This window comes from Lithobates pipiens, unplaced genomic scaffold, assembly GCF_037356315.1.
Source record: "Lithobates pipiens isolate NorthernLeopardFrog02 unplaced genomic scaffold, aLitPip1_a1.2 Scaffold_8, whole genome shotgun sequence".
Classification (NCBI taxonomy): Eukaryota; Metazoa; Chordata; class Amphibia; order Anura; family Ranidae; genus Lithobates; species Lithobates pipiens.
Window position 1 is genome coordinate 277,751,166 of NW_027507903.1, and position 14,908 is coordinate 277,766,073.

Genomic DNA, 14,908 nt, shown 5'->3' on the forward strand with positions numbered 1-14,908 from the left:
ACAAACAGATTGGAAAACAATCCCTGAAACCTTTCCATTTCTGGAACAGGCACTATCACCCCGCGGCTGAGCAGGTCCCTTACTTCCCAAAACAGGGTCTCCCGGCGAGCTGGGAGTAAGGGTATATTGGAGGGAAAGAATCTGTTTGGTGGCAAAGAGAGGAACTCTATCTGTTAGCCCAATGAAATCAGTTTACATTGGTCGGACAGCCGAGAGGCCCATTGAGTTGCAAACTCCCGAAGGTGACCCCCCCAACCCGTGTGTCGGGCGGGGGCAAACCTTCATGCGGTAGCACTTTTGCTCACAGGTTTGCTGGGCTTGCGAGGCCAGGGATGCTTCTGTCCCTCAGTAGTCGCCCTGTCGGACTGGGAGCATTTACCTGAGGTCCCGGGTGGACGAAAAAGCCTCTTCTGAGTGGAAAATGAGGGCCCTTGCCTGTGGCGTGGCTCCTTACCCTTCCTGGACTGTGGAAGCAACGTGCTCTTCCCACCCGTGACATTCTTAATAATGTCATCCAGCGAGGCTCCAAATAGCCACTCACCAAGGAAGGGCAAATTCTTCAAGGCTTTGTTAGATGCATAGTCCATAGACAAGAATTTCAGTCAGATCAGGCGTGGCAGCACCACTGCTGATACTGATGCTCTGGAGAGCAAAGAAAGTGTATCCAGGGCTGCGTCATAGACATACTTAAGGCTAACTGGTCTGCTAGTTCCATGCAGACTGGAGAAGACTGCTGCTTCTCCAATTCAGGGTGTAATCGTTTTGGCGGAACTGTATAGTTCTGTTGTTTTTTCACATGTATTACACATGTTCTGCCTAGTCCTTTCCTGAAGATGGTGAAATAACCCTATGGTCAAGATTAATGGAGCTGTGTCCGTCAATGAACGAAAGAGAAATTGTTTTTTAAACATATAAACAAAAAAAAAAAAAAATGCTCTGGGACTAAAGTGATTAAAAACACATCAAATATCTGGGGTAATTTAGCTACACCCACTCTTCACCATTGTATCCTTTCCAGGTACTGAGGTTATGGTAATGCCTTTGAGGCTCTTGTGGCACAGTAAACAAAGCATAATTTGTGGGTACTGAAGAACTATCATGTGTCATGTATACAGTGAGTATGTTTAGCTTTTATTTAACCATACCTCTTTCACATGCCTTCCACTGTTAACGCAATTAGGTTGTATACACCATTCGGCATGATGCGTATTGCATCACATCATTGTATTCCTTAGCATGCCCAAGGGTAACCCAGGTCTTTCATAATTCTAGTTACTCCTTTTAACCTGCCCACATTTTGATTTGCCACTTACCGTGTCAAAGGCATCCCAATGTAGCCACACTGAAGCTCTTTTGGATCACATTTTCCAAGGTCTCTAACATTTATATTCTGCTTGTTGTAGGCATACATTAGCAACACCTGAAATATAAAATTGAAAGATTGGTAAGTACAGTATATATATATATATATATATATATATATATATATATATATATATATATATATACACTACTGTGTAACGCTACATTAAATAAATGTTTGTGAGCATTATGTCATTCTTTATTTTCATTTATATCAGCATTATTAAATATATGTGAAAATATACACATTCGTACAAAGTTTATCTGTTTAAGTTATTGTTCTTACGACCAAAACTTCAATAAAGCAATATAAAGAACAATGATAAAGTACCATAATCCATGATAACGACTATTAGTTTTCAGTCAGAAATTTGGTTTCTGTTTTCTTTTACCATACTTTGTATTTTCCATTGCCCTATAAAATGTGTTTTTAAATGTTTTCAACCTAAAGTATATTTTATTAACCACATTAATTACCAAAAATTATAGCGAGAACAACAATATTTATGGCAGCACTGGCAGTTTAGAATAACTAATTAAACTGAGACAATACTACTATATCATTTTTTTAAACCAATGGTATGTAGGGATTTTCATTTTTTTTTTTCAACTGAAGTGTTGCTTGTAATACTCCACATATCTTTGAAAAATAATGTATATTAGCATTAGAGAGAAACAAGAAATGGACGCATGCTGACATATATTTTTATAGTAGTATAAAATTATTCATATAATTGGAATAGCGGTATCACAGCAACTATCCTTTCACCACAAAGGTGCGACAGCCAGAAATTAAAGTGAAATTAAAATGAAAAACATATTATACTTGCCTCCACTGTGCAGTTTCGTTTTACACAGTGTGGCCTGATCATCACTCGCAGCTCCTCCTCGCATCGGTAAACCCCCTGGGAGAAGCGCTCTCCCTGGGTGTTACCTCGCAGGCGCGCTCCTGAGTCCAGCATTTGCATGCATAGACACAATGCTGGGATCGGCCCCGGCGCCTCGGGCAGAGAAGGTGAGGGTGTCTCTGCTGAGGGAACAAACGGGCTGGGGGGCCGGTCACTGTCAGAAGTTTTTTCACAATGCATAGAACCATTTTTTAATGCCTTCTCCTTTTCCTCCATGTATAGGCGATATTTGCTTGCCACTGCCTGCCCTATGATGATGCCGTTTTCTGCTTTTAACTCGGCAGTTGTATATGTATCATAGAGATCAGGTAAAAACTAAAGTTACTTTAGATGTCATATGTGATATGATTATTGTTACATTTAATGAATATATACTTATTTTTAGAAGCAATGCTGGTCATCAAAAGAATACTAGATCATCTTTTATACAGCTCAGTGCTGTGTGGGACTGTGACAGTGCTGTGAGGGGCTGTGCCGGTAGGCAGTGCTGTGGGGGGCTGTGACGGTAGGCAGTGCAGTGTGGGGCTGTGACGGTAGGCAGTGCTGTGTGTGGTTTGAAGGTAGGTAGTGCTGTGGGGGGCTGTGAAGTTAGGCAGTGCTCTAGGGGGGCTGTGAAGGTAAGCAGCTGTGTGGGGGGCTGTAACATTAGGCAGTGCTGTGGGTGCTGTGAATGTAGGCAGTGCTGTGGGGGGATGTGAAGGTAGACATTGCTGTGGGGGGCTGTGACAGTGCTGGTAAGGTAGGCAGTGCTGTGGCGGGGCTGTGAAGGTAGGCAGTGCTGTGGGGGGCTGTGAGGGTAGACAGTGCTGTGGGGGGCGGTGAAGAAAGGCAGTGCTGTGGGGGGCTGTGAAGGTAGGCAATGCTGTAGGGGGGCTGTAAAGAAGCAAGGTTGTGATTTGAGAGGGGGCAGTGCTGTAGGGGAGTGAAGAGGGCCGAGCATATTACTGGGGGACTGTGGATTTCTGATGAAATGATGATGCAATGAGGGGAAGGTGTCGTGAAGAGGGCAGATCACACTACTGTGGGGGATTTGTAATGTGAGGGAGCAGTGCTATGGGGAGGAATAATGTGAAGGGGGCAGTACTGTATGTGAGGGGCTTGATGTGAAGAAGGGCAGTGCTGGGGGAAGAGGTGATGTGAAGGGGCAGTTCTGTGGAGGGGGGCAGTGCTGTGGGGGGTGGGGTGATGTGAGGGGGGTTGGTGATGTGAAGAAGTCTTCACACAAACATGTGATTCAGACCTTTGCTGGCAGAAAATTTGGCTGGTTGGACCTCTGTAATATTTAATTCAATAACTCTGCTCTATGAAGCACACAAACATAAGAGGTACATGCATATGTCTCACCTTCCAGATCAATAAATGCATACACTTACATTTCCAACATCTGGAAAAATAATTTCAGACATCACTAACTTCCAAGCCCATCCCACCCCAGCCAACAGACTTCAGTTTGGCAAAGCCTGTGGTGTACTAAACCTTTTATTAGTGGAATCTGAGTTATAATTATAGAACCCGGGGAAAATAAAAACACGCAGGTCAAAACATAAATATTATGTCAAAGCTAACAAACCAAACACACTCCTAGCCCTTTAACTAGCCAAACTTGACCATGGCCCTAAATATATTTACCCCAAATTATCCAGAGCACTATACTCTAGCGACCACAGTCAAAGTCCTTCAAGAATCCTGTAAACACTTCTCCAAACTATACTTATCCACTGCCACCTTTTCCCACTCCCAGTCAGAAAGCCTTTTCAAGGGCCTAGCTTTACTACCCTATCGGAATTACATAAGCATCACCTAGAACAGCCCATTATATACATCAGACTAAGTCCTTCAAGTCATAAAATCATTAAAACCTTAGACACTGGGTCCCGATAATCTTTCTGATTCATAATAAAGAGTTTGCTGACTTCTTTAATAGCCACCTGAAGCAACAGTCTTTCCGGCAGGAAACTCTTATGCCCCGTACACATGATCTGACTTTTCGACAACAAAACCGTGGATTTTTGTTTGAAGGTTGTTGGCTCCAACTTCTCTTGCATACACACGATCACACAAATGTTGGCCAACAATTACGAATGTAGTGACATACAAGACGTACATGATGTCTCCATTACGAACACTAATTTTACAAAACTGAGCGCTTCCGGCTCGTACTTGTTTCCGAACATGCGTGGACTTTTGTGCGATGGACTAGTGTACACACGATCGGAAAGTCCAACAACACAAATTTGTTGGCGGAAAATTTGAGAACCTGCTAGCTAACATTTGTTGGTGGAAAGTCTACGAACAAATGTTTGATGGAACATACACATGGTTGGACTTTCCACCAACAAGCTCACATCCAACATTTGTTGTTGGAAAATCTAATCGTGTGTATGGGGCATTGACATTATAAAAACTATGATAATAACTATGATACCAAAACTTCAGATGACATAACCTGCTCCAACTACAGGCCAATATCAGTACTCAATCTTGATATTAAGCATTTAGCTGAAATCCTCACGCTATGACTTAACCCAAATATAGGCACCCTGATTAATAAAAATCAGGTTGAGTTCATCCTTAATAGACAAAGTGATAATATCCAAAGAGCATCACTTTTGTTACATGCCATAAACAAAAGAATTCCAGCTTACCCTCTATCTCTGGACATACGGAAGGCTTTCAGTTCCTTTTCCCAGCAATAACTGTTTTATATCCTTGCACGATAGGACTTCGGCCTACATATCTTGAAATGGGTACTGTCTCTCTACTCTAGACCATGTGCATTTGGTTAAAATCTGACAATTTATTTAATGTGAGAGGAACACAATAGGGTTGCCCCTTCTCCCCACTCTTATTTGCATTAGGAAAAAGTATAAACCGCGCTTGGGTAAAAATAGTGAAAAGCAAACTAACGGTGTGTAGTATAGGCAGCAGCCAATAAATGTGATACGAACACCCAACAATAATACAAAAATATAAAAAGCTGCGCCAACCCTCTAACCAATATATAAGAAAAAGAAATAAAATTATATGTAAATAAAATATAAGTGATTGATATATAAATAATTGATGCAATCAAAACACCTCAAGTGCATATAAATCAGAAAATGCATAAAAAATGACAATGCAAAAAAAGATCCGTTCATAGAAAGTTCATAAATGTGTCCATATGATCAGCAATTGTTTTCTTAAATGGAGACACCACCGTGATTCAACACACTCAGAATGCGCACAAGTGCCTGTCACCGTATAGTGAGTGCGCTTACCAGAGGGTATATAGGTTGGAGCGTTATAATTAGATGGTAGATCACACCAAAATAATCCTCCTTATGATGGGTCTGCTCTCCGCATCACAACAGCACTCCCAAGAGAATATTCTATTCCATGGTCCCAAAAATGGTACTCAGTGGCCCCCTCCAGCAACTTCCCTCGCGTCTCCGCTCTACACTCTCCGAAAAAGGAACGTACCCAGTACTTCCTGCAAGCCTAATTTTCTTCCGGGTAGTGGAAACGCACTACCCGGGAGAAAATTAGGCTTGCAGGAAGTACTGGGTACGTTCTTTTTCGGAGAGTGTAGAGCGGAGACGCGAGGGAAGTTGCTGGAGGGGGCCACTGAGTACCATTTTTGGGACCATGGAATAGAATATTCTCTTGGGAGTGCTGTTGTGATGCGGAGAGCGGACCCATCATAAGGAGGATTATTTTGGTGTGATCTACCATCTAATTATAATGCTCCAACCTATATACCCTCTGGTAAGCACACTCACTATACGGTGACGGGTACTTGTGCGCATTCTGAGTGTGTTGAATCACGGTGGTGTCTCCATTTAAGAAAACAATTGCTGATCATATGGACACATTTATGAACTTTCTATGAACGGATCTTTTTTTGCATTGTCATTTTTTATGCATTTTCTGATTTATATGCACTTGAGGTGTTTTGATTGCATCAATTATTTATATATCAATCACTTATATTTTATTTACATATAATTTTATTTCTTTTTCTTATATATTGGTTAGAGGGTTGGCGCAGCTTTTTATATTTTTGTCTTATTTGCATTAGCAAGGGAATTTGAGCCAACAAAAAACATTACGGGATTAAAATTGCAGGACATCATCAAAAATGATTTTCTCCTTTTTATTTCACCCCACGCATCTCCACTCCTTCTCCACACAAATCTCTGGCCTTAAGGTAAATGGAACAAAATCAAAAGCTCATAGTGTCTCTCTCCCTTCATAAGACCTCCTTTCTCTGCAAAACCCCTTCCCCTTCACCTGGGCACCTCAATCCCTACCTTATGGTGCTAGCTACACTCACCTGCTTGCCAAATTAACTTCTCTTTTGGCCAGCTGGGACCCACCTAATATTTCATGTTTAGGCAGAATTACAGCTGCCAAGATAATTCTACTACCTAAGATTTTCTACCTCATTTGGGTCCTCTCCATTCCAGTTCCTATGTATTATATACATGTCTAATAGCAGTTAGTCCCTAAGTATATCTGGGAAACAACTAAACCAAGACTCCCTGAATCTACCCTATTCCATTAAAAGTTAAAACCAGTCCCCATGCTTGATGTGATATGACATACTTGGCAATTTGTACCATTGTATTGTATAATTGTATATGCCTAATACAACTTTATTGCTAAAGCATTTTTGTCATGTGGTGTGCTTATTCTATATATTTACAATGATTTTACTAACATATTAATACACTGTGGAGGGGTTTAGCACCCTATAAAACAATCTATTGCTGGTGTGGTTGCTAAATGGTGTAGATAATAGTGATGTGCAGACCTGCATTGCTAAATAAATATTATAAATCAGGCGGGAAAAAAAACTCCCTTTGGTTCAAACCCCCACTCGTTCACAAGGGGTGTCTATCCACATAGTGAGCCAAATAGCAAGTTTCCAGATATGCTGAAATTTTGACTCCAAACTGTATATTCTGCATACAGATCAAAAGTGTGATTACAAGCTGATTGTCTTAAAGTGTTACTAAACCTATAATAGCAAAATCAATCTGTATATGCAGTAAAGCATGCCTGTTATACTTACTATGCAACCTAAGGGGTTAATCCTCCGCATTGTGTAAAAAGGCTGTTTGAGCCTGTCTTCTCGGATCCTCCCCTTCCTTTACTGTCCTAAATCCATCTGCTGATAGAAAAGAGCCCCTGCACATGCTCAGTTTGGTGTGTGTGTTTTTTTTTTTAGGGGGGTGCATGTGATCAGTACAGGACCAATCAGCATTGCCTAGACAGAAAGTCAGGGGTCATGCAGCCTCATAGGACAGTAAAAGGAGAATGAAAGTTCCTCCTACAAGCTTTAACCAGTGCTCGGCTGGACACTGATAGAAGTCACAAGATTGCTATATACTTCTGATGAGAAAAGGTATTTAGCAGTTTATATTTACTGAACCAATAGTGTTTCCATGTACTGTGTACTGTGGGAGACCAGATATAGTGAACGTAGGGCCCTGGGTCAGTAACACTATAAATATTATTTTCCAGTGATGGCGTTTCTCGCAGTATCTATATGGTACAAGGGGAAAAAAACATGCCACAGGCGTTCCTCCTTTTCCAAGAAGGAACCTGTCAAAAGTATGGTACTTGTCACTAATCTTAAACAGATATATAAATAGGAATCCGATGTTGCTAAATGAAACATCAATCCTTTTCAGGTGGTGACCATTTCCTTGTGTGTCCATAAATAGAGGAATGATGTCTTCTCTAATTCTCTAATACAATAATCCAAATATGTGCAGAAATTACGATGTTGGAATGAGTTATAGACCCTAATCCACTCAACATTTAAAGTTTCTGAAACAAGTTGTAAAATATGTGGGTAGGGATTTCAGCAAGAGTCCATGTTACACTACATACCTGATCTTCTGATGAAGTCACCGCTGAGTGGCGAAATCAGTTTATTTACACTAAGCTGCTTACACTAATACACTAAGTATTGCAAGGTTTCTATTCTTCATAATGTTGCCAGAAGTGGCTAATATATTCTGGATTCTGGCTCAAGGTTTGTTTTTATTTTTTTGTGCAGAGTTAATGATGCCTAATAACTACATGTTTGAGTGGATTACAATGCTCTGATGCAGAGATGTTGCGCATCATGGACACTGTTTTATGTATACTACTGAAATTAATTCTTGACGAGATCCCTATCCACATATTGGACAACTGGTGTCAGAGACTTTATTATTGCATAGATTAGAATCTATTACTCATATAACTGTGAAAATTCTGAAAATATTGGATTCTGGCACTAGAGGTTTGGCAACCAGTGGTGGTTAATTTTTAAGTACCCTCATTCCTCCATTCATGGATACACAAGTAGCTGGTCACCACTGAATGCAATTAATGTTTGTTTTAGCAACATCAGAGATGTTTTCCACAGTGTATCCAATGTCAATCAGTGACCCCACTGTTAGTCTCTATGCAAGTTGTACAGTTTGGAGTCAATATATTAGAATATCTGGAAATGATCTATTCAAATACAGTTGTGCATGGATATCCCTTATGGAAGAAAGAGTTTAAACTGAAGGAAGATGGTTTAAATGTTTTACTTTGTATACTATACACACACACAAAATATGGCACAAATATTATTCTGGACCAATTAAATATTACCATGGGATTTATGTGTCCCAGTCTTTCTAAAGGTGGAAAATAACATTGCATACAAAGTTCCTTGTCTAAAGCAATTGTTGCTATATGTTCTCTTTCTGCTTTGTTATCTGCTGACATGCTGGAAGTAGATTTCACTGACTCTGGTGTTTTCTGATGAAATTCTTTACTGCCTGAATTTTCCTAAAACAAAGGAAAGAAAACAGCATTTAGTATGGCCAAACGACACATTTGGTTCAAGTATGGACATCTCATTGACAGTAGTTTGCAACAATAGCAGGGGCGTAACTACAGGGGTTGTAATTGTGGGGATTTGCAACTTCCCTGTTCACCTGGACAGGAGGGGTGGTGGGGGCGGCATATAAAGGAACCAATCCCCTCTATTTTTCTCCTGCAGCTGATGAAAACTTGCTTTCCCTCCTCTCTCTCCTGGAGACATTTAGTGGCTGGAGGTGGAAAATGGAGGGGATTGGTTCCTCTATATGCCACTCCCGCCACCCCTTCTATCCAGCTTCCGCTTCTTTTTTCTGCCCCAGCCCCTGAGTGCTCTCCTGCCCTCCCCTCATCCCCCAACAACTCTGCCAGCTTCCCTCTCTCCTCTCCAGCCACCTGCCTGCAGCAGGGAATGTGTCAGGATGGAGAGCAAGGAAGGGGCTGGTAAAAACAGTATGTAATTTACCAGTCCCTTCCTTTTCTGAATCAAATCACTAACTCTGTCCATTCATAACTGAAGCATAGTAAACTGTGTTTACTGGCTGGGGGTCAGGGGAGCCCTTCATGGTTTCTTGCACCAGAGGCCTCTGAACAATAGCAAATGATCTTTTAAGCATTACAGCTAGAATCCTACAGTGAAACCACAAACAGGTTAAACCTCTTAATACCCAAAGGGGCTTTGTGTATCAGTGAAATATTATGTTGAATGTGTATACTGTTTCACACATTTTACAACTTTGTGTATGAGGATTTAAAACCATGTTTTTGAGATTTTAGTATGCTTATTTTCCCCTAAACACTGGTCAATTGTTATGTCAAATTTTGAAGGTTTAACTAGTTGCTGACCGCCGGCCGTCAAATGACGGCCAGGCGGCGCACCTATTGTGGCGGGAGGCCGTCATATGACGGCCTCCCGTTTAAACAGGGAATGCGCGCGATCGTGCGCGCGCATCCCTGTTTCTTCAGTGGCGGCGTGTCACGGAGACACCGCTCGCCACCGAAGGGGGTGAACAGCCATTCGTTATGGCTGTTTACCACGTGATCGGCCGTGATGAAGTCACGGCCGATCACAGATGGCCACACCCCGAACGTGCACGGCGCATGCACGCAATCGCGAGCGCGCTGCGCGTGCACGTAGGTGGCGGCGTGTTCCCCGGGAACACTGCTCATCACCGACGCTGGTAAACAGCCATTGGCCGGCTGTTTACCCACGTGATCGGCTGTGATCCTTTCACAGCCGATCACAAAAATGTAAACAAACTGCGGTAACGGGATGTTACCGGGTTCTCCTCCTCACACACCGATCGTGTGTGAGGAGGAGATTGCGGTAACATCTCGTTACCGCATACAGTGTACACCAATCATACTGATTGCCCCCCCCCCAATAAAGAGGACCTGTCACCACCCCTCATAGTACCTGTCAATCACAGTCCATCAGAGTACCTGTCACAGTCCATCAGAGTATTTGAGTACCTGTCACAGCACATCAGAGTACCCGAGTACCTGTCACAGCCCATCAGAGTACCTGTCAGCCCATCAGAGTACCCGAGTACCTGTCACAGCCCATCTGAGTACCCGAGTACCTGTCACAGTTCATCTGAGTACCCGAGTACCTGTCACAGCCCATCAGAGTACCCGAGTACCTGTCACGGCACATCAGAGTACCCGAGTACCTGTCACGGCACATCAGAGTACCCGAGTACCTGTCACGGCACATCAGGGTACCCGAGTACCTGTCACGGCACATCAGGGTACCCGAGTACCTGTCACGGCCCATCAGGGTACCCGAGTACCTGTCACGGCCCATCAGGGTACCCGAGTACCTGTCACGGCCCATCAGGGTACCCGAGTACCTGTCACAGTCCATTAGAGTACCGAGTACCTGTCACAGTCCATCAGGGTACCCGAGTACCTGTCACAGTCCACTAGAGTACTGAGTACCTGTCACAGTCCATCAGGGTACCCGAGTACCTGTCACAGCCCATCTGAGTACCCGAGTACCTGTTCCAGTCCATCTGTGTACCAGAGTACCTGTCACAGTTTATCTTAGTACCCGAGTACCTGTCACAGTCCATATGAGTACCTGTCACCGCCCTTCAGAGTACCCAAATACCAGTCACCAAGCCATCAGAGTACCTGTCACCAGGCCATCAGAGTACCCGAGTACCTGTCACCAGGCCATCAGAGTACCCGAGTACCTGTCACCAGGCCATCAGAGTACCCGAGTACCTGTCACCAGGCCATCAGAGTACCCGAGTACCTGCCACCAGGCCATTAGAGTACCCGAGTACCTATCACCAGACCATCAGAGTACCCGAGTACCTGTCACCAGACCATCAGAGTACCCGAGTACCTGTCACCAGACCATCAGAGTACCCGAGTACCTGTCACCAGACCATCAGAGTACCCGAGTACCTGTCACCAGACCATCAGAGTACCCGAGTACCTGTCACCAGGCCATCAGAGTACCCGAGTACCTATCTCCAGCCCATGTCTCATAGAATATACGTTGGGGTGTTTGCTTTCCAAAATGGGGTCATTTTGTGGGTAATTTCACTGTCCTGGTGCTCAATGACCTTCAAAAGTGTGATGGGTAGGAATGAAATGAGATGTGTCATTTATGCTCCTAGAACGCCTGAACATACTACTTCAATGTTCGGCCTCTCTATGTGGCCAGGCTGTGTAAAAGTCCTACACATGTGGTATCGCCATACTCGGGAGGAGTAGCAGAATGTATTTTGGGGTGTAATTTTTGCTATATACATGCTATGTGTTAGAAATATCTTATAAATTGACAATTTTGTGCAAAAAAAAAATGCGTTTTAATTTTTTTCCACATATTCCAAAAACTTCTGGAAAAAAATGAACCGTTCAAAAGACTCATTATGCCTCACAGATTATACGTTGGGGTGTTTGCTTTCCAAAATGGGGTAATTTTATGGGAAATTCCATTGTCCTGGTACTCCAGGGCCTTCAAAAGTGTAATAGGTGGTTGAGAAATGAGATGCGTAATTTTTGCTCGTAGAACGTCTGAAGGTACTACATCAATGTTAGTGCTCTGTATGTGGCCAGGCTGTGTAAAAGTCCTACACATGTGGTATCGCCGTACTCGGGAAGAGTAGCAGAATGTATTTTGGGGTGTAATTTGTTGTATGCATATGCTGTGTGTGAGAAATAACCTGATAATATGACAATTTAGTAAAAAAAATCAAAAAAAAAAAAAAATCTTCATTTTGCAAAGAATTGTGGGAAAAAATGACAACTTAAAAAAACTCACCATGCTACTTACTTAATACCTTGGGATGTCTACTTTGTAAAAAGGGGTCATTTGGGGAGTATTTGTACTTTCCTGACTTGTTAGTGTCTCAAGAAATGAGGTACACCTGATGTACTGAAGGCCTGATCAGAAGTGATCAATTTTTAGTGATTGGCACCATAGATTGTAGACTCTATAACTTTCACAAAGACCAAATAATATATACTAATGTGGGTTATTTTTACCAAAGATATGTAGCAGTATAAATTTTGGCCAAAATTTATGAAGAAAAATTACTAATTAGCAAAAATTTATGACAGAAACGAAGAAAAATGCATTTTTTTCACAAAATTTACGTTTTATTTTATTTATAGCACAAAAAATAAAAAACCCACTAGTGATTAAATACCACTAAAAGAAAGCTCTATTTGTGTGGAAAAAAGGACACAAGTTTCATATGGATACAGTGTAGGATGACTGAGTAATTGTCATTCAAACTGTGAGAGCGCTGAAAGCTGAAAATTGGTCTGGTCAGGAAGGGGGTGTAACTCCACTGTATTGAGGTGGTTAATGAGAAATCTTCTTTACTTTTTCCCAAGCTCACAACAGGCTTCCACAATTATTACTGTTATTAAAGCGGAGCTCCACCCTAAAGTGGAACTTCTGCTCATTAGAACCCTCCCCCCCTCCGGTGCCACAATTGGCACCTTTCAGGGGGAGGGGGGTGCAGATACCTGTATAGTACAGGTATTTGCATCCACTTCCGGCATAGATATCCACAGAATCTGTGGGTATTTACATCACTTCCTTTGGGCCCCCTGCTGTCTGCTGGGAAACACACGGATCCCAGAGATAGCGGGGACCATCCTTATTGCACAGCGCGACTCACGCATGCGCAGTAGGGAACCGGGAAGTGAAGGCGCAAGGCTTCACTTCCTGATTCCCATACCGAAGATGGCGGCGGCAGCACCTGAGAGCCGATCGAGAGATCGGCTTCGGGTGCCGACATCGCGGGCATGCTGGGCGGGCAAGTGTCCTTATTTTAAAAGTCAGCAGCTGCAGTATTTGTAGCTGCTGACTTTTAAAAACAAAAAACGGCGGAACTCCCGCTTTAATATAACAAATTCTGTGATGCTGTACAAAGCGTTACAAATATAGATACATAAAAAAAAACATTTGAACCTGAATACATACTGCCACTTAGTAAAATATATAGAACAAGATACACTATAGAGGGGGAATCTATTACAGATAGTAGATCAGTAGAGACCGTGGAGCATTAATAAATACGAGCTCCCATTTAACTGCTAAGGGCCAAAAACATTTCAGTAACACTATTCATTTTGTGACATCCTTTTCAGTTGAGTTTAGTCAGACTGTTGGTATTAATAAACAGCATCTACCAATCTTGTATGCGGTTTAGGAACTTCATGCAGTATTTAGGTACCTGTAGGTATTATTGTGACTATAGTACCTGTAGGTATTATAACAAACACAAAAAAAGCAATGTTGTTTTTCTTACCACTGGTAAAACTCTAAAAATTAAAGGGTTAAATCTAAAGGGTTTTTAAAATATTTAAGCAAAGCCATTTTAATGTTAATCATGCTATGAGTAAGGCTGTAATAGCCGAAACATGTCAGCATTGATCCTGTGTATATGATGTAGCCAAATAAATATAATACCAAGGAGTTATCAAGTTTCCGGCTTAATTTCTGCTTTGGACGTTTGAACAGGGGAGTGGGGATCCCCCAGCCTGAGCACCGAATCTCAGCAAGTATTTTCCAATTGTGCGGTTGAGCTTGGGTATTTTCTGCTTGTATCACAGACATTATCCATGTCTTCATTTTAAGTTTCATTCATAAAATGCAGAGCGTCTCATAGAGCCTGCAGTGTCCTACAGAAAAGAGCTGCAAAGGACAGTCCAGGAAAGCCCTTGTCACACAATCTGTCAAAGTAATGTGACAGGTTTCCTCCTCCCCCTCCTTTTTTATTTCTGATTCATTAAAATAAATGGGCCCAAAAGGGGATCACTGTACAATTGTTCTTCCTAAATACCCTATATATTTTTTTTTTTAAGCAGTGGTATGGCCATCTTTGGTGGCCTTGCATGCTTTTATAGCCATATAGTCTAAAGGAGCCATAGGTCCTTAAGAAGGAAAATGCAGGACACAACTCAAAGCTATTCAGCTATGAGATATGGCCATATGAGATGCAATAAGCTTTAATATTCATTTTCATAAGATTTTTCAAAATGAAATCATCTTAGACCTCAAATCCTATCATAGTAGTTCATTTAGAAACCAATGAAAAATGAAATCAATAACTCTGAGGAAGCACAGCACAGCCAGCACTTAACATTTACAGAACCTTAATTATTTCATAAAATCAACATATTTGTTTGGTAGATTTTCAATAAAGGCCTTTATGAATTTCCATTGAGAATCTGCCCTATCTGATCACAATAAAGGATGCTTGCATAATGACGCTTTCATCTTTGCACAAACCATACTTAGACATTACATTACAGGGGGAGTT

General features: G+C 42.0%; 1 protein-coding gene across 2 annotated transcripts in view; it reads right to left on the minus strand.

Moving 5' to 3' along the window:
• Positions 1-14,908, minus strand: part of CFAP54 (cilia and flagella associated protein 54) — a 538,848-nt gene that overhangs the window by 19,902 nt on the left and 504,038 nt on the right. For both annotated transcript variants that reach the window (XM_077472059.1, XM_077472058.1), the window contains exons 65-66: positions 8,907-9,086; positions 1,314-1,420 (exon numbers count right to left, since the gene is read on the minus strand). In XM_077472059.1, coding sequence (XP_077328185.1) covers positions 1,314-1,420; positions 8,907-9,086 — 287 coding nt within the window. The remainder of the gene's footprint in view (positions 1-1,313; positions 1,421-8,906; positions 9,087-14,908) is intronic.